Source organism: Saimiri boliviensis, chromosome 19 (genome assembly GCF_048565385.1).
Source record: "Saimiri boliviensis isolate mSaiBol1 chromosome 19, mSaiBol1.pri, whole genome shotgun sequence".
Taxonomy (NCBI): Eukaryota; Metazoa; Chordata; class Mammalia; order Primates; family Cebidae; genus Saimiri; species Saimiri boliviensis.
In genome coordinates, this window is record NC_133467.1 from 21,229,901 (window position 1) to 21,248,388 (window position 18,488).

Consider the following 18,488-nt stretch of genomic DNA (forward strand, 5'->3'; position numbering starts at 1 on the left):
GAATGAGGGTGTAGCTGGCACCGATAACTATGAGATCAACTGCACATGCTTATCACCCATGTTCTCTTGGCTTCAAAAGAATGAGGTGGTCATAGGCCAGGGAACAGCAGAGTGGGGAGCTTTTATTGGGTGGGTACTCTTAGCTGCAGGCTCTTGGTTCCACTTTGGCTAAGTTAGAGCCATAAACTAGGCTAATATTTTTGGATACATAAGAAGCAATTCATTAGGACTGAAAGATTTTCACTCCACTAGAGTGGCTATCCCCAAACCTCAGCTGTTATCTGAGTTTCTGGTCCTCCCATTTGGCATCCCCTCAAGACATCCCTTCAATCCTCAAATTTCCTTTCTACATGTCTCTTCCGTTCTGGCCCTAGTCCCCCAGCAACCTCCTAGGATAAAGCTTAGACTTTTCCATATGTATAGAGTGAGGAAAGTGATTCTAATTTTCTTTACCTTATATATCAAATGAAAAAAAAAGTTCAAATGGCTTCAATTAATATGGGAGCAAATGAGAAGATGGACAAGGTCACTAAAGTGACAGCCCGTGCTGCAGTAAGCCCTTGAATTATATTGCCCCAAATAATGGCTCATTCTACCTTCACCAGCCCAGTATTGTCTTAACTAAAAGCTGAGACTTAGGTCAATGCTGAAACCTGAAACAGAGCTGCTTCCCTTGTTTCTATCAACAGCAAGTGAAGATAAGAATAGCACTGGCAGCTGCTGGGAGAAGGCAGGTATTTTAGGGATCTGGTGGGGTGAAGGGTTCAGGGCCTTGGTGAGGCCACTCTGAGGGTGCAGAGATGCCGTTCCCTTTCCAGTTTGATTGGCACCATCAGGACTGACTATAGGGAAACGTTTATTTCATTTGTACTCCATCTCCACGGAAAGTCTTCAGCCATGTGCTGGGGACAGAGCCTGGAAGGAACATGACATGGATAAGGGCAAGTGATGCCTGAGGAGGCCACAGGTGGGGCTGGAGTGAAAGAAGGGCTGTGAACCAATCCCAGTAGGTCAAAAGACAATACGTGAAAGAGGAAGGGATAGAAAGTGAGCATTTGCTCAGGAAATTTAGAACTTATTTTAGGGATTAGACTTTCATTCTACAGCATTTTTTTCATAGTATATTTCACACTGTAAGTACTCTAAAAAAGCAAACCTGTTGGGATGTCATCATGGAAAGGCTCAGGTATAGTCTGGACTTTGGGCTGACGAAGACTCATCATTCTGATTAGAAGAAACATGAAAACACATTAGTTAATTGGCTAGGACTTGGTAGGAAGAAATGTGTCTTTACACATTATTTATTTATTTATGAGATGGCATTTTTGCTCTTGTTGCCCAGGCTAGAGTGCAATGGTGTGACCTCAGCTCACTGCAACCTCTGCCTCCCGGGTTCAAGTGATTCTCCTGCCTCAGCCTCCTGAGTAGCTGGGATTACAGGCACATACCACCATACCTGGCTAATTTTTGTACTATCAGTAGAGATGCGGTTTTACCATGTTGGCCAGGCTGGTTTAAAACTCCTGACTTGAGGTGATCTGCTCGCCTCAGCATCCCAAAGTGCTGGGATTACAGGTGTGAGCCACCATACCAGGCCTCTTTATACATTTTTAAACACACATGATTTCTTGAATCCAGCACTTGTTAACCTGGTGATCAGGCCACTTTCTAGTAGTGTGAGACGATTAGTCCAAAGACCACTCATTCTCAACCTTTTGCTTAGTGTTGTTTTCGTGGATTTTGATAAAACCTTCATTTTGAATGTTTTATTCTACTGTCAGAACATATGTGGTCTGAAAATAGAAGGAATAAAGGAAAGAGTCCTCTAACTTCCAGAAAAATATAACACTCTTCCAGATCAATAATCTGCCCTTAAAGAGTAAAGCTGAAAAGGATTTCACTTAGAACCTTTCCATTTCAGAGAAAATGCTCTGAACACATCCTGTTTCTCCTGGTGGCCAAAGCTGTGGAGGGGACCCTTGAGCAAAGTACATATAAGCCAAAACCACTTCTACATTAGTTTAAATTGCTTAATTTCTAAAGACTGACACATCTGTAAACTTTAATGGGCTATCCAAGGCTCTACATTCATGTCATGGTTTCTACTTCCACAAAGATCTTCCATGATTATTCTTGCTTTGCTACCAAAAATATAGCAAGCTCAGCCAGTTTGCTTTAATCAATTATCACTGAGATTGAGAAAAAAAAGAAAGCAAAATGCCTTCTATGACCCATTTTGGGCAAACAGGCAGATGGTATGTTCAGGGCTGAACAGTTTAAGATCTGTCTATTCTTTTTTTTTTTTTTAATTTTTTTAAGATGGGTTTTTGCTCTTGTTGCCCAGGCTGGAGAGGAATGGGACCATCTTGGCTCACTGCGCCTCTACCTCTTGGGTTCAAGCGATTCTCCTGCCTCAGCTTCCTGAGTAGCCGGGATTACAGGTTCTCGCCACAATGCCCGGCTAATTTTGTATTTTTAGTAGAGACAGGGTTTCTCCATGTTGGTCAGGCTGGTCTCGAACTCCCGACCTCAGGTGATCTGCCCACCTCAGCCTCCCAAAGTGCTGGGATTACAGGTGTGAGCCACTGTGCCTGGCCAAGATCTATCTATTCTACAATTCAACAATTATGTATCTATCTTCCCATCTTTTCTCCCTCTCTTCCTTTTTTCCTTCATTCTTTTCATTCAATAAGTATTATATTTTAATTCCTGCAATGGCTGCAAAGTCACTTTTTAAAAACCCTTGATTTCGGTGAAGATAATTCTACTTGCCTACATATGCAGTGATACTTAAAAACTATGAAAACAGATTTTAAAAGCTACAGACAGAACCAGGCCCTTGCTTTATAGCCACTTTAGCTCAAACAGAAGTGGTATGTTTTCCTTCATAACGCTGAAGAAAAGAATACAGCAATCAATCTCATGATATGTCTGGTTGCTATTGACATGATTTTACGATTGGCTCAATCATTGGTCTTAGTTTTAAAGGGATAAGAGCTCATTGTTTAGAATATAACTAATTAATGTTCTGGGATTTTGTACTTTAAAGTATAAAACTTGCAAGATAAGTAAAATGGGGCAACAAATTTCAAAAGGTTATTTTGCATAAGAGTGAATTTTGCTCAGAAATTTCTGATTTTAGATGGTACAGTTTTTACATTTAAAGTTCATAATGAATATTTATTTATTAGAATTACTTTAACCATATAAGCACTGTTTAAAAGTATAGCATCAGTATAGCTCAACGTTATTAGTGATGGAGCTGGTACTGCTCAAATAGCCACTTCCATTATAACCTTGTGGGCTACCACGGCCCAGGAACTGGGTACATGTTTTCAGTGTATCTGGAACAAATGGCCCTAAGGTCATAAAAGGAATCAGAACATGTATCACTGTTCAACATAAGGTTATAAAAAAAAAGTATTTATTTTTCCACATTATTGCTCTCTGTACCAGGAAAAAAAATTAAAATTGCCATTAGATTACATATAGCTTTTTTGGTTAGTCACATGTAAGGGTGAGTGTGTGTCCACTTTCCAACCATCTATTGCAATGCAATTTGACCTGTATTGATGTCTTATTCAGAATGAGTCCATGTTTTGCGATTTTTTTTTTTTAGATGGAGTTTCACTCCTCCCTGGAGTGCAATGACGTGATCTTGGCTCACTGCAACCTCCACCTCCTGGGTTCAAGTGATTCTCCTGCCTCAGCCTCCCAAGTAGCTGGAATTACAGGGGCCTGCCACCATGCCCAGCTAATTTTTGTATTTTTACTAGACTTGGGGTTTCACCATATTGGCCAGGCTGGTCTTGAACTGCTGACCTCAGGTGATACACCTGCCTTGGCCTCCCAAAGTGCTAGGATTATAGGCGTCAGCCACTGTGCCTGGCCTGTTTTGCATGTTTTAATAAAGTAAAAACAGAGTTCTTCTTCCCTGCCTGATAGTTAAATATAGCAGGAAAAAAATCTTTGAAAAACCATGCAGGGCATGGTGGCTCACGCCTGTAATCACAGCACTTTGGGAGGCCAAAGCAAGAGGATCACCAGAGGTTCAGGAGTTTGAGACCAGCCTGGCCAAAATGGTTAAACCCCATCTCTACTAAGAAAAAAAAATTAGCCGGGCATGATGGTGGGCACCTGCAATCCCAGCTACTTGGGAGGTTGAGACAGGAGAATTGCTTAAACCTGGGAGGCAAAGATTGCAGTGAGCCAAGATTGCACCACTGTACTCTAGCCTGGGTGACAGAGAGAGACTCCATCTCAATAACAACAACAACTAATCAGAATTCCAACTGGATTTTGTATCTGTTATACTCTATCTTGATTTTTAAAAAAGCTTTAAATAACAACCAAACAAACTGATAAGAGGAATTTTAGTTAATAGAACATAGCAGAGAGTATCTTGGACTAAGGAGAGATTATGTGTTATCTCCCATATCTTGCAAATTAGATATGTCATCTATATGGTCAATTTGTATTTAGTTCCACCTGAATTATCAAAGAAATTTCCTATCATATTTCTTATATTGTTCTTGTGAAGGTGGAAAGGAAGATTATACTTTCCACAGTAGTTTCAGTAGTTGTTCAAACAAAAAGGTGAACTTTCTTTTTTGATCAAATGATTTGGTTTAACCGGGAAATAAAACCAGTCAAGAAGCCTGTTCCCTAAGCAGGCCTTAAACATTCCTCTTACTATGCTTCTCAATCCACTCTCCTGTGTCCTCAAACCAATATAACCAGAATTAAAGTCATGTCCTGATTTAAATTGTTGACTTACCTATGACTCATAAAATTCTCAAAGGATACTTTTGGATCATCTAGGATTTTCATTGTTCTTGGTTGTACCTCAAGAAGAAAGTCTCATTTAGAACGTTGCCTATAATTGCATTCTTATTTAAATAAATAAAGTACCACTTTAGCAAACTTGAGTTGTATTTGATATCAAAGTCATTCATATATCCTTTTGTGATATGAATGAACCAGAGGGTTTCACCCTTCCCTCAAGTCAGAGTCTTTGTTCTTCCCTGGATATCAGTTGAAATTAGATACCCAGATTTAGTAAATCTTTAGAATCTGTTTGTTTAGAGGCCCCCACTCCTACCACACACATTCTCCAGGTCTCAGGTTAACTATCACTTTCCCACAGAGACTACTGACTCCTGGAGTACTATTTGGTAGTTCCCGGTGCTATGTTCTTAGGGCCTCCAGTATCAAAATACTCATAACCTTTATATTGCATTTATTTGCATAATGTCTGGCTTCCCTGACAGACTTTCAGCTTAGACCTTGTCTCTGTTTCTGTATTTCCAGCTGCTAACACGATGTCTAAGAAATATTTTTGATCACAGTAGTGAATGAATGAACCCACCCTGAAGCACACTTGGAATTTTAAAGGTGTCCTTTATACAGACCTAAAATCAATGTACAGTTACAGTATTTTTTGTTAAGAAACATAACTTTCTTGAACTTTTCCAAATTTGTTCCTAGAACTAGATGTTGGTTTTCTTTTAAGAATGTTTTCACTAGGAAGCATTTTTCCATTATTTCTCAAAAATTATTGTAGCTATAATAATAAAATGATAATCACAAAGATGTAGGTGCAGGTGTTCAACTACTTTACTCACTAAGTGACTTGTACCAGGTGACTCATGATTTAAGTTTATGACATAAAAAAGTTACAAATTACGGTGAATCAAGGACCTTTAGATGTGCTTGAAAATAGCAAAAAACTGAACACAAAGGCTATATAAATGCCAAAAATGTACTGTGTTTAACCAGCTTGTTCTCCTAACTCATTAGCTGAAGAAAGGATGAAAGAGGAAGAAGAAGGAAATGACCCGGTAACAAGGAACTTCTGGGCATTGCGGGGGCAGCCGAGGCTTTGGTGTGAACCTGAGGCGAGGTTTCTAAATAGAAAAGGGGATGAGAATGTGCCAGAGACAGACTGCTTTATTCAAAAATTTATCTAAAGTTGACCCTGCTCCAACGAAAGATGCAGGAAACTCTCTACCTCCTCCTAAATAGCATGATTCCTGTTCTAAATCCCCTAAATCCAGCTAGTGCTCTTACATGAATGAACTGCACCACAGTGGTTCCATCAGAGCAAAGCTGCCTGCAAAGACAGCATTTTGTTTGTGAGAAAAAGTATACTGTGGTGGACTCCTATTCATTCTGGAAAACCCGAAATACTCTTTTTTTTTTTCAAGGAAGACTTTCTTGATATTTACTTTTGCTGCCCCTTCACTTCCCATCAGATCTATTTCTATTGATTACATTCTGTTGTCATTATTTACTTATTTGTTGACTCTTTAAAGGCAGGATTTACGTCTTCTTTCTTCCTTTTCTTTTCTTTTCTTTTCTTTCTGTCTCTTTCTTTCTTTCTTTCTTTCTTTCTTTCTTTCTTTGTTTTCTATGTAGCTTACCTAAGTACTTGGGCCATGGCAGACAATCAATAAATGTTTGTTGAAATCAACTTAATTTATCTTAAAACAATTTTTATATAGGTTAGAGAATGTCTGTTTACAGTATGTCTAGCTTGACAGTCCTACTTTTAAGGGCTTGAAAGCGTTAATTAGAGAGCAGTGCAGATAACAGGACTACAAAATCGGTGCATTAAGGGGAAGACGAGCTGTTTGGAGCACACATGACAAAACACAGCCTAGATAAAACCAAGGCAAATATCCCTGGTGACTCACAACCGTAACTGTCAGTAGGTATTTCTTCTGCACGGAATGGTTGAACTTCTGGCCCAAGGTTATACAGGAACATGAGTAATTACATAACCAGGTCCTGTTTACATTTTTTGAGATTCATCTATTTTGTGCTTTTATTTATCTAGTGCTAAATTCTTTTTTATTTTATTTTAAATTTTTTAATTTAATATATATATTTTTTTGAGATGGAGTCTCGCTCTGTCACCTAGGCTGGAGTGAATGGCACCATCTCGGCTCACTGCAACCTCCACTTCCCGGGTTCAAGGAATTCTCCTGCCTCAGCCTCCCGAGTAGCTGGGACTAGGACTACAGGTGTGCACCACCATGCCCAGCTAATTTTTTTTTTTTTTTTTTTTGTATTTTTAGTAGAGACGGGGTTTCACCATGTTGACCAGAATGGTCTCGATCTCTTGACCTCGTGATCCACCCACCTCGGCCTCCCAAAGTGCTGGGATTACAGACGTGAGCCACTGCGCCCGGCCTCGTGTTTATTTTCTAAGTTTCTGTAGTTTCCCACCAGATTCTGACAGCAGTAGAAAAGGGTCCCTGGGCACTTTTATGCTCGAAGCCCCTCCTTCTAGAAGCTGCGATAAACGATAAAATTACAGCCTGTGGCCCCACTTCTATCTTTCCTGGAAAAGGGCAAAGGTCAGAGAAGAGATCTTGAGAAAGAGGACGCTGCTGACATCCCAAGTGTGCCACCTGGCCAAGGCCAGCTTAGGCCTGGGATGGGTGCATTCTCAATGTGGACACAAGAGCTTCCAGGAATAAGACCAGGAGAAATACCAATCCCAGTTTTCCAGACTTCAGCCAATGCTAATATTTAACCCAGTGATCATAGTTGTGTGAAAAATGAACACAGACGGCAACATCCAGGTGCAGCTTTGCCAGTAGCTTCAGTAAATTTCTAAATCCCACATAAAAATTTCACGAAACTGCCACTCTTTCACATCCGACTAGCCTGAAGACTTGCCATGAACTCAGTGGCTAAGAGGAGCCTCTCTTACAGCTTCTATTTTTTGTTCCATTCTTTGCCCTTCGTTTTAAGCACACTTAGCCTACACATTTACCCCAACTTCCTCCCCAGGTCAAAGGAGAATTACAGGATATTAGAGTTGAAGAAACGCTCCCCCAGCCCTTAATTCAAACCTAAGCATGTTGCTAAATTACCCCTTAACCCAAACCTCTTCCTTATCCTGACACTAGCAACCATCCCAACACTAACTCGAATTCTTAAATTAACCCAAGGCCTAACTCCAGCCTAGTCTAGCATCCTTCCTGAACCAGGCCTCTGATCCAGCAACTCTGACAGACGGCAGAAGTTTGTCTTTGTTCCCTCCACATCTCCCTTGCTCTCCTTTATTTTCCTAACACTTCTCCCCTCCCACCTTTCTCCACTACATGTTACAGGTATCCAAAGCAGGTGACACCATCCCTGACTACCTAGAAAGTACTGTAGACTCTCTCCCCAGTCTTTCTCTTGAGATGCTGCCTAAATTAACAGTAGACCCAAACATGAAGCGGTATGTCTCCTGATTGTAATGATGGAGAGAAGGGTGTGTGCATATGTGTTGTGTGGGGGCTACATTAAGGAGAGAGAAGAAGCTCCATAACCCCCTGAGCCTCTGAGAGGCTGCAGTTACTTAGGAGTCCAAGGCAAAGTGGCTCCCTGCATCTCTACTGTGGCCCACCTATGTTGCTTCCCCTTTGGCTTGTTGAAATGGAGAAGGCTGATCACGTTCTGTCAGTTGATGCTGCTCCCTGGACCAACAGTTCCTCCTTGGCAGCCTTTATCTAGGCCCCATCACCATCTCTCTCCACAGGGCTTGGCGTGGAAGGGAAGTGCTGTGCCCTGAGATGCCCGTGCCCATCTCTGTCTTCCCCCTTGCCTACCATTTTCATTTCTCGGCATGTGGAGCACAGTTGCTGGTTTCTGAGCAGCAGCATGGAGTCACTCTGGTTCCTCTTGGCCTGAGGGAAAACAGAGACAGAGGAAGGTGAGAAAATGGAGGAGCATGCAGGGCAGCAAAGACGTAGGAAAGCAGTGGAGGGGGGAGAGAGGTAACAGTTTGTCCTTCCATAAAGCAGAGATGGGTGCTCTGATCTCAGCCCATCCAGGGTGGATGTTGAATCTGGAGTGTGCTGTCGTTGGTAGGTTCTGAGAGTTTAGGCAGGAAGGAGTGAGACACAGGCTAAACAGTGGTCTTGAGCCTGCTGCATACAGTGTACAGATATAAAGACAGCTGGCAGAGGTGGCTGGGGCCTGACATTCAGTGGGGTCTCTGCTTTCCAGCCTGAGCACCCATGTCTGAGGGACTGCATTTTCATATAGGTGGCCCATTTTTTCCATTTCAGACAAAGCCTCCACTATATAGACTGAGGATCTCTGATGGCCTGAGAAAGAATGAAGAGAAGACTTCTCTTCTGCAAACCTTTTTCATGGGCCTTTCCCAAGCATCGCCCTCCTTTCTCATGCCTTAACTCTGGGCCAGCATCAGCTCTCATGCATCCATGGTCCAGGACCATTTGGCCCTTCTGTACCTCCTGAGCACAATGAATGAAGCCACAAACAGAACTCAAGCTTCTGTGTGGGTCCTGAGCCCCTCAATCCTCCGGAAGAGAGGCTGTCTCAGCAGGTGAAGAAACAACCAGTGGAAGAAGGTCAGGGGCACCCTGTCTGCTCACTGTAATTACTGCTTTTTGTTCTGATTTCATTTCTGCAAAAGGGTTAAAGAGAAGACTCTGGGCATTTATACCTCCTTCAGGAGGTTCTCGTTTGCATGTCTGATAAAGGTTTGTTTAAGAAGCAAATGGGAACTTGCGGCTAAAATTATGTTTGGGGATTCTCTCTTAACCTTCCTCATTCACATTGACATCAGTCATGAGATACGGTCACACAAGGTGCAGAATATGGAGGAGAAGAAAACCACACTGAGAAGACTATTTGACCGAAGTCTTCTCTTTCATTTGATATGCTTGCTGGCCCATCACTCCAGAGTGTGCCTTGACCCATTCCTGTTGCCCTGGGAGGCATGGGGAACAGAAAGAGGAAGAACAGAAAGTGAGGAGTTCCTGAGGTGTGCTCCTAGGATGGCCTTTGCCAGATTGTTCTGCAAGTAGCTTCATCCTGTGAGGGACATATGGCACTTAGGTGAGGCATCAGTGGGGGTTTGATGGCAAAAAACTAGTAACAAAATGGGATTCTTTTAACAAATATTTAAAATACACTTCATTTTTATAGGGCACTCTAAAAAGAATCAACTCAGTATTACAATGTTGTGGGTTGGTATGTCCAAGTATGTGTGTGAATAACTAGATTCAGTCATTCAACAACAAACATCTATTGTGAGGCTACCAAGTAAAGGGTGTTGTGACACACAGATGAATAAGGCAAAGTTTCTGGAAGGAAGTTTCTAAGGAAGACAAAAGAAGAATACAAATCCATTCATTTACTCATCCATTAGGTACTGGAGACACTGAGATAAATAAAATATAGTTTGTGACCTCAAGCTGCTCACCATCCAGCAGCCTATACATCAAGAAGTATGACGGTGTTGAAGATGCTACAACAGAAATATATCGAGGCCCCAGTGAAGCTGAAAGGGATCATTGAGCTCAACTGGGGGTGGAGCAGAGAGGGAAGGGTCTGAGAAGGGTGAAAAAAACAGGCAATGCTTGGTAGGTATTTGTGGAGTGAACAAGGATAGGGGAGGGTGTTCAAAGCCCAGGAAACACTACACAACAACCTGAAAGAAGAATCTGGCAAATCAGCTTCAGGTAAGTGAATATAGGTTAGAATGGACAGGTTGTCTGGTGGGAGGATGGATGGAGTGAGAAGAGAGACTAGACAGGAAGTGTCTGTGTGTGTATTGACTCCTGTGCTTTGGGCTAATTCAACTTTCTACCATGTCTTCCTGATACCCTTGGGGTGGTATTCCCTGAAGCTCTAGCTCCTCCATCCATCCCTTGCATCTTTGAGGTGTGAGACTGAAGTACATTTCTGAAACTACAATTAAGGTAGAACATATTAGATATCATACAAGAGCCAGTGATACCTCTTTGACTCCAGAAAACAGAGAAACCACTCCTGATTGGAGAAATCAGGAAAGACTTCCTAGAGATGGAATTTGTACTCAGTCTGAAGGGATGAGAAGATCTGGACAGGGGAGGTTGATATGGGAGAATCCTTGGGCGGGTTTGTTTTTAGTAGAGTTATAAACTCTTCACCGAAAGTATTTCCTTCACTTTTTTCCAAACTTCTGGTTTTTGCTAAGAATACTACTAGACCCTACAGGAATCAGAATCTCAGAGTTCACTGCAAATCAAGCAACAGATATTATAGCAAGATCTTGCTAGGTTAATGAATACTGTAAATGTGACTACAGAGTCCCATAACATGATGACTGTCATCTCTTAAAATCTGAAAGATGAAATGCTTATATATTGTCCCACCTGGCCTTGATAACTACTCATTTAAGACATAGTATAGGTGTTAAATCTTCAGAAAACCTTTCTCCTGGGCCTCCTACTATTTCTCACTCTCCTAACCTCAGTTGGGTGTCTGCCTCTTTAATTGCATCATAAACTCAATCTAGCTTTCTTTGTATTTGCACTATTCTTCTTGTTTGTAAATGTGTTTGTTTCCTCCAATGGGCTGAGTTATTATATTTAAGAGCAAGAATCATGTTTTTATACATCTTTGTATTCCTAGAGCCTATGATAGAATCTGGCACACAGTAAGTATTCAACAAACATTGGGTGAATGACTGAGTCATTGTAAGCAATTTAAATGATCAGGTCTAAATATAGACACAACATACATACATATATATGTGTCTAAATATGTGTATAATTATAGACACAACATACATACATACACAAATATATATATATATATATTCACCTAAAACAAAAAATACATATATACATGAAGATCACTATTATAGCACTGTCTTTTGTCTTCAGGGAAATATTACAGAACATTAGTGTTGTCGTGCAACAAATTCATTCTATGTAATGTGCTGAGGAAGAGCACTGGATAGATGCCCAAAGAGTTCTGTTCCAGTCCTGGCTCATGAACAACTCAGGTGACTTTTGTCAATAATATAAACTCTCCAGGTCTCCCTTTCCCTACTGATAATAGTCTTTGTGGTCAAGAAGACATAAGCGGATACTCTAATCCTGTCCCTTTACACTTTACACATAAAGGTAAAAAGCTGTCTTTGATCTGTGCTGTACTCTACCTCAGACTCGCCATCAGTTGAAGCCTGGCCTCCAGGAAGAGCTGCTCCATTTCTCTCTGGAGAATGGATGAGGGCATTGAAGAGCATGGAATGCAGCTGTGATAGGCTACTTCAAAGGTGATGCAAACATTTGGGACTCCATGTCCTGCAGGCCTCATTTCCTCCATTCTGTCTTGCTTTCTTTCCCAGCCCTGAAACCCAGGTCTTGGGTCTTTTTCTTCTGCAGCATTCCCTTCTCACTCTTGGTTTCCTTATGGCCAGCTCGGCAGTACTAACAGGAATGGAGAGGGAAATGTCCAGGTTCATAGCACAAGGCCCTGGTTATATTAGGTCTAGAGCCAGAAGCACCGGAATGTTAACGGGGTTCTCAGTTCCCAAGCAACTGTCCTCTGGACAGCAGACAGCAGTTGTGACAGGAGACTGACAGCAACCTAGTGAGAGCCTGGCCAAGGGATGACGCAGATTTCAGCCAGTCCCCAGAAGCCAAAGCATGTTTTACAATTGGAAGCATCCTCATACCTGAGGACAATATCTGCTGTGGTGTCTAAGGGCTGGCTCATGGCCCAAAGCCGTGGCCTCCTTGAACCCTTGGTAAAGAAACAGATAATCACGTTTCTCTCCATCTCTCTCTCCCTCCACTCTCCTCCTTCTATTTTTCACTCCCTTTCTTTCTCTCTTACACACCTGTTCACATAAAAACTGAAAATGTGAGCACCAGATGGTGATTAAAACAGCACTCTGTGTGGTGTACTGACACATTTGCCTCTGTCCTTTCCTTCAACACTTCTATTTCTTTTCTCCTTCCCACTTGTAACTTAACTGAGAGAGCCCTCATAGGACACCTGGTTCAAATCTTTCAATTAACCCAATGAAAAAGCTGTGGTCCAGAAAGGTTAAAAGATTTGTCCAATACCGCATGTATTGGGCTTCAGTCGGCTAGAAGGTTTTTGGATAAAAGGGTCAACAACAGATTATCTTTCCTCAGGGGAAGAGTAAACTCTTAGAATCCATATAATGGCAGAATTATTTCTACCACATAGAATCCCAAAAGTAGTGGTCAGAGAACTGGTTTCAATATCCCAAAAAAACCTTATGGTATTACACATATTCCTTCTTTCTGAAAACACCAGCCATTTTAAAGTATAAAGCTAAATATGCTTTCAAAAATGCTCTTAATGTTCACTAGGAAAAAAACACAAAAATATACACAAAATAATAGCCATGTCCCTGCATTCAGACTTATTATATTTGATTTGTATTACATCACTATTTTAGGCCAATAGCATTTAATATTCTCTTTAAAAATTGTATGTGTAATTATATGCATTAGATCAATATAAGAAATATAAGTATGAAAATGACTTAGGAGTATACAAGGTAGTTTCCTTGGTAGTTATGAGCCTTGAAAACTTAGTCATTGAGAGAGAAATACTAAAAAGAGAGTTCTTAGTGGAGAGAAAATAGGAAGTCAAAATCCTGTGCATCTATGCTCTGCTACTGCACAATCTTTTTAGCCAGGGCTTTTTGCCTCAGGTCAGCTAAAACAAAATAATGTTCTTATCTTCACTCTGACTCATTAGACTGGAACAACAAACATGGATCAAAGTGAGCAGAGAGAGACAGTGGGGGCAGGAACTGAGAGGGTGGAGTGGCATTTTACCATCTATTAGTAACTGAGGAGCTCTAGCTCCACCCAGTACCAGCAAGTGGGCAAAGGGGTTTCAGAGTCTCGAGCTGCAGTTTTGCGGGTCACCCCCACACATCTGCTGTTCCCTTACCCTGGATCACTGAGTCAGCCACGTCACCTCTTGGCCCAGTTACCCAGCTAGCATGATGCACCTTTCTGTTTCTCGGTATCTTGAGGAGTCCTGAGTGGATGCCTGGAAATGGCAGGTGAAAGTGATGACTAATGAAGACGCTCCTCACAGTAAATGTTTAAATGAGGAAATGCTTAGGCTTCATTTCTTGCTCATCACTGAAAATCTTTCTTCTTTGATAGTCCTGCCTCTCCTTTTGTGTTTTTTGTCCCTCACCTCTGTGTGTGTTTCTCTCTCTTGCTGTCTGTCTCCCTCTCCCTGTCACGGTGTCTGAGCCTGTTTGCCCTTTATCTATTAACTAGGAATTACTGCTCAGGCACAGGTACACCTGCCTCTGCCACCGGGCTGCTCCTGAGCAGGGGAGGAGTTAGTGGGTGTTGAAAGCTCTGACCTTTGACCTGTGACGGTGAAGAAGAAGGCAGCCAGGTGGCAGGACCTTTGCACCTCTGCACAGGGTCCAGGGCCTCCAGTTAGCCTCCGGATAGCCAGCAGCTTCTCGGCAACTCCCTGATTTAGAGGATGAAGGAAGAGATCGTGTCCACAGTACATTCTACTCCCTTGAAACAAAACAGTTTCCTTCCAGAAGGGAGCCGCCGCCTGCTGAATCCATGTTGACCCCATGGCACATACCTGCAGGCCTTCATGCACGCAGTAGACTCTTGGAGCCAGATTCAAATTTGAGGACGTCTGTGTGACAGGAAAGAATACGGCTGGAGGTATCTGCCTGGTGCCCCAACAGAGCAAGGATCCTGGGTTCCCTAGTTGCCTTTCAATCTGCAGGGGTGACTCTTTCTCAAGTTCAAATCAGTGGAGGGTCAGCCCTCCACAGGATGAGAATGAGGGTGAGGGTGAGGTTGAGGGACCTGTGTTCTCTCCTGAGAGGACCAACCTATTTGGCACTTCTCGCGGGTCAGCTGGGAGACTGGCCTCCCAGGAACCCTCTGGGCTACTCAGCTGGAAGCGGTTGCTCTTAACTGCCATCTAGTGGCTAACTATGAATATTGCAGCCACAAAACCCGCTACCCCCAGCTGGAGAATGGCCTCTCCCTGTCCCTGGTCGTTTTGATTGGCTTTCCTTCCCCATCCTCCATTCCAGCCAGGTTGGGGCCTGGTGTTATGCGCCTAAGTTGCCACAGCACGGAGATCCAGAACAACTCTGAGATGAGGAGTCGTTCAGCGGCAGGTGAGACCGGTCTAACTAGGAAGTTCACAGCGACTGGATGACTGGAAGGCTTCCTGCTGGCTCTGCAGCAATTGCTAAGCCAGTCCTGCCTCCCCACTCATTCCCCCCACCTCCAACCAGTGCACGTCATGGTTGCCAGTTACCTCCTTGCCTGTCCATGGTGTTAGAAGGACTAAGGGATGACTCGTAGGCAAAGCTTGGCCCCTGACGCTCTGGTGTTGGAAACCTGGAATGCTCTTGGCTGTGGGGCCCTGTGTGCATTAGCTGGGCTCAGCCGTGTCCTTGTTTCCTTTTCATGTATGCTCATAATTCCTTGACGTTCTTCAAGCATTTCCTGTACACGCAGTCTCCACCTCTTTGCTGATCAGCTTCTTTTCTCTTTCCAGTTCTTCCTCCACCCCTGGCTCTTTCCTCTGCTTGAAAACAGTACCTTCTAAAGCCCTTGCAGATGCCACTTCCTCCTGAACCATTCTCTCACTGCCCCTCTGCTTGCCCACCCTGGGGCTGACCTTTGCTCCCACCTTCTCTCACAAGTGCTGTGGCCTGCCTCTGAGATGCATTCTCAGAGTGTCCCCTCATGTCTGCTCACTCATGTGCGTAGCTGCGGCTGACATTCATCTCTGACGTATTAAAGCAAATGCAAAGGCCTTTGTAAACATTTACTGATGGACACCAGGGCTCCTAATAATTGTGGCTCATATTCCCTGAGCTCTTGCTCTGGGTGGGGCCCTGTGTCAAGTGCTGTAGGACACTGCTCCAGGCACTGCCCGTGACAGCCCTGTGAGTGATGCGTAGTTTTTCAGGTGAAAAAACTGCTTATCTCACCATATGTTTTCTTTCTCCAGCTCAGGGAGGTCCTGACTACCCAAGCGCTGTAGCCTCTGTGCTTGCTCCACAGTGACACTGAGTGTCACTCAGCAGCCGGTCATGGTGGAGGGGAAATGAGGAGTTTTTAATGTAAAATTCCACCGGTGTGGGGAGCTGTGGATGGGAGGCATAAGCAGGCCTCTGGGGGAGGCATTAGAGACTCCAAATTGGTTCCAGTCATACGCTGACAGGCAGTCTCTGAAAGTCTTGGGGCAGATTCCTCCATACTAATTTTTAGTTTCCTGTTTTGTTGATTCTAACCTTATGCCTGTATTCTTAGTTCTAGTGAACTGGGGCCCTAAAGCACTTGAAACAGAGTGAGGGGGGTGGTGCCCATTCATTTTGTTTAACAAATATTTATTGAACACTGATTGTGTACCAAGCACAGGACTGTGCTAAGAAGATGGGACATGTATTTGTATTCTATGTCATTCTAGAATGAATTTTCATTTCCATTAAAAAATGTTGAGTACCTTAGATAAAACATCTGGAACTTGAAACAAACTTGGCAAATTCATATTCTTCTTGGATGAAGTCACAAAAGTCTCAGAGAAATGAGGAGATCTAAGTAATTGAAACAAGAGAAAGTTAGAACCACAGTCCCCAGTTTGAAGAGCCAGGCCCTTGGTTGTTTCTGAGCAAATACAAGGGACACCATGGAGAGCTGCCTCCCACTCCACTTCTGGAGGACTCAGGCCATTGAGTGGCTCCCAAAAGAAGGCTTTGCCCTCCCATGTCACTTTTGACTTTTCTGTCTCTTTTGTTTTACACTAACCAATGCTAGTTTTGGATTGTAAGACAGTGTACCAATAAGTCAGGATAAAGATTGTTCCCAACAGTAGATGTGTAATGAGTGAAATGAATCCCAGGTTTCCTCTTTGAAAGGGTCTGCACTGAAGGTTTTGATGTTTAACCAGTGCCTGCCCCCTTTCATACCTGGCCTGGCTTCTTGGAGTTTTTGTCCTTGCACACTGAAGCAACCCACCTGCTTCCTCCCACAGAATGTCTTCTCCCTCCACCCACTCCTTTCCTTTGGAACATTTTTTTCTTTCTCGTTAGCAGGTGAAGCAGTGATGCTGCAAGAACACGTTTTTTCTGCAGAGTGATCTGCCTGTGCTCTGTCTCACTTGGCATTGTGGTTCCTTTCATTATAGTGTAAAGGGCCAAGTCCTGCAGGGACCTGATAATCTTAAACTGTTTGTGTGTGTGGTACCATTCATGCCCCTGGCGTCCAAGAAATGGAAACTCAGAATGCTGGCAGTTTTGCCAAGAACACATCTCCTCTCTAATGAGGAAAGATTTCATTGTCCATTATTAATTGAAAACAAAGGCATATGAAAGGAGTTTGATGTTCAGGAGGCATTTCTTGTTTCATTTCTTCTCACATTTCTCTGGGCCCTATAAGACTGGAGGAGGTGGGTCTGATATGAGTTCCCTCAGGGACTTTGTCTTTGATATAGGAAAAGGCTGCCTTGGACTTGATCAGGAGATACCAGGAGGCCAGTTTTGAACTCCTTCAGCACACAATAATCTTACATAAACAGGACCTTAGTGTGACCTGAAGGGCTTTGGAGACTGATGATGAGTGTGGCTTCGAAATTGTCAGACCAACCTGAGAGAATCCTTAAAGGAAGTAGGTCAGTACAGGCACTTCTCATTACAGCCCAGCCTCGCCTCCTCCAACCCCGCGGGTGTGTTTCCAGTGCTCTCTTGGAATTACTCTGAGCATATTTGGCTAAATGTTCCTTTATCTTTTTCAGACTGTTCTGCATTTGCTTAAGAGTATGTAATACTTAAGGCACATTGAGAACTTTCTCCCAAAGTCTCAGAGAGGGGCTTTGCCAAAAATAAACACCTTGGAACCCAGAGCTTTGGGCCATATGAGGAGCTTCTAATTCTTAAGATCTGTTGGTATTTAAACAAACCATCCTTTCAAAAGACTTTACATTCTTTTCTTGTCCTCCTGAGAGCTCAGGGCACCTCAGAGATGTTGTTTGTCATCTTAGAATTCTTGTGAGATAGGTGAACTCCCTTTTTCTAAACAGGAATTGAGATGGCTACCCCAGTCCTCCCAGAATAGCGATGAGTGCCTAAGGTGATTTCTCTTTTCACCTAGCTTAGGTTTGGCTGGCTGGAGGAAAAACTACCCTTTCCAGCTGGCCGTCTGCTCTGACCCTCCAGGACCTGGCTGTGAAAGTGAACAGATGCTGCAGATGCCCAGCTGCATTCTGGGCCTACTGTTCTCCCTGGTCTCCACCCTCTGCCAAAGGCTTGTATAATTAGAGACCGAGGGAGCTAAGGGCAAGAGAGCCATGCAAAGGATGCTTTGCTCTTGGCTGCTAGGGCAGATCTGATGGGCATGGGGGTACTATGGGATGGTGGGATAGTACCCTATTAGATCAAACACTAGCAATTTCACATAAAACATCCAGATTTCTAGTGCTGTTAGAAAACCCAGTGGATTTGGCCTCTGAACTAACATGGCTGCAGATAACACTGCCTGGGGTGGGGGTGGGCTGAAAAGGAGAGATAATTTCCCATTCACAGCAGTCCTATCTGGCCAGCTGTACTCATTATGCCCCTCATCTGACTGTCATAGGCCTGTGAGTTTGTGTTCCTCCACAATTAAATTATGCTAGACTGTCCTTACTCATGCTGATCTGCG

At 43.2% G+C, this 18,488-nt stretch overlaps 2 protein-coding genes across 10 annotated transcripts in view; one reads left to right on the plus strand and one right to left on the minus strand.

The window, feature by feature from the left end:
* C19H1orf105 (chromosome 19 C1orf105 homolog) overlaps window positions 1-18,488 on the minus strand; it is a 79,802-nt gene that overhangs the window by 59,682 nt on the left and 1,632 nt on the right. For 8 of the 9 annotated variants that reach the window (XR_012515156.1, XR_012515157.1, XR_012515155.1 and 5 more), the window contains exons 1-4: window positions 11,957-12,485; window positions 8,607-8,684; window positions 4,778-4,845; window positions 1,157-1,224 (exon numbers count right to left, since the gene is read on the minus strand). Coding sequence is in view for 2 of the 9 variants with exons in the window: in XM_010336131.3 (XP_010334433.2) it covers window positions 1,157-1,224; window positions 4,778-4,845; window positions 8,607-8,684; window positions 11,957-12,043 (301 nt within the window). In the remaining 7 variants the exon portion in view is untranslated. Of the gene's footprint in view, window positions 1-1,156; window positions 1,225-4,777; window positions 4,846-8,606; window positions 8,685-11,956; window positions 12,486-16,296; window positions 16,388-18,488 lie in introns of those variants that run through there. The other variant, XM_039459956.2, reaches the window with a different exon arrangement.
* The window catches only part of PIGC (phosphatidylinositol glycan anchor biosynthesis class C), a 48,732-nt gene continuing 44,488 nt past the window's right edge, over window positions 14,245-18,488 (plus strand). Inside the window, exon 1 of the mRNA XM_010336130.3 lies at window positions 14,245-14,489. The gene's annotated coding sequence lies outside the window, so the exon portion shown is untranslated. The remainder of the gene's footprint in view (window positions 14,490-18,488) is intronic.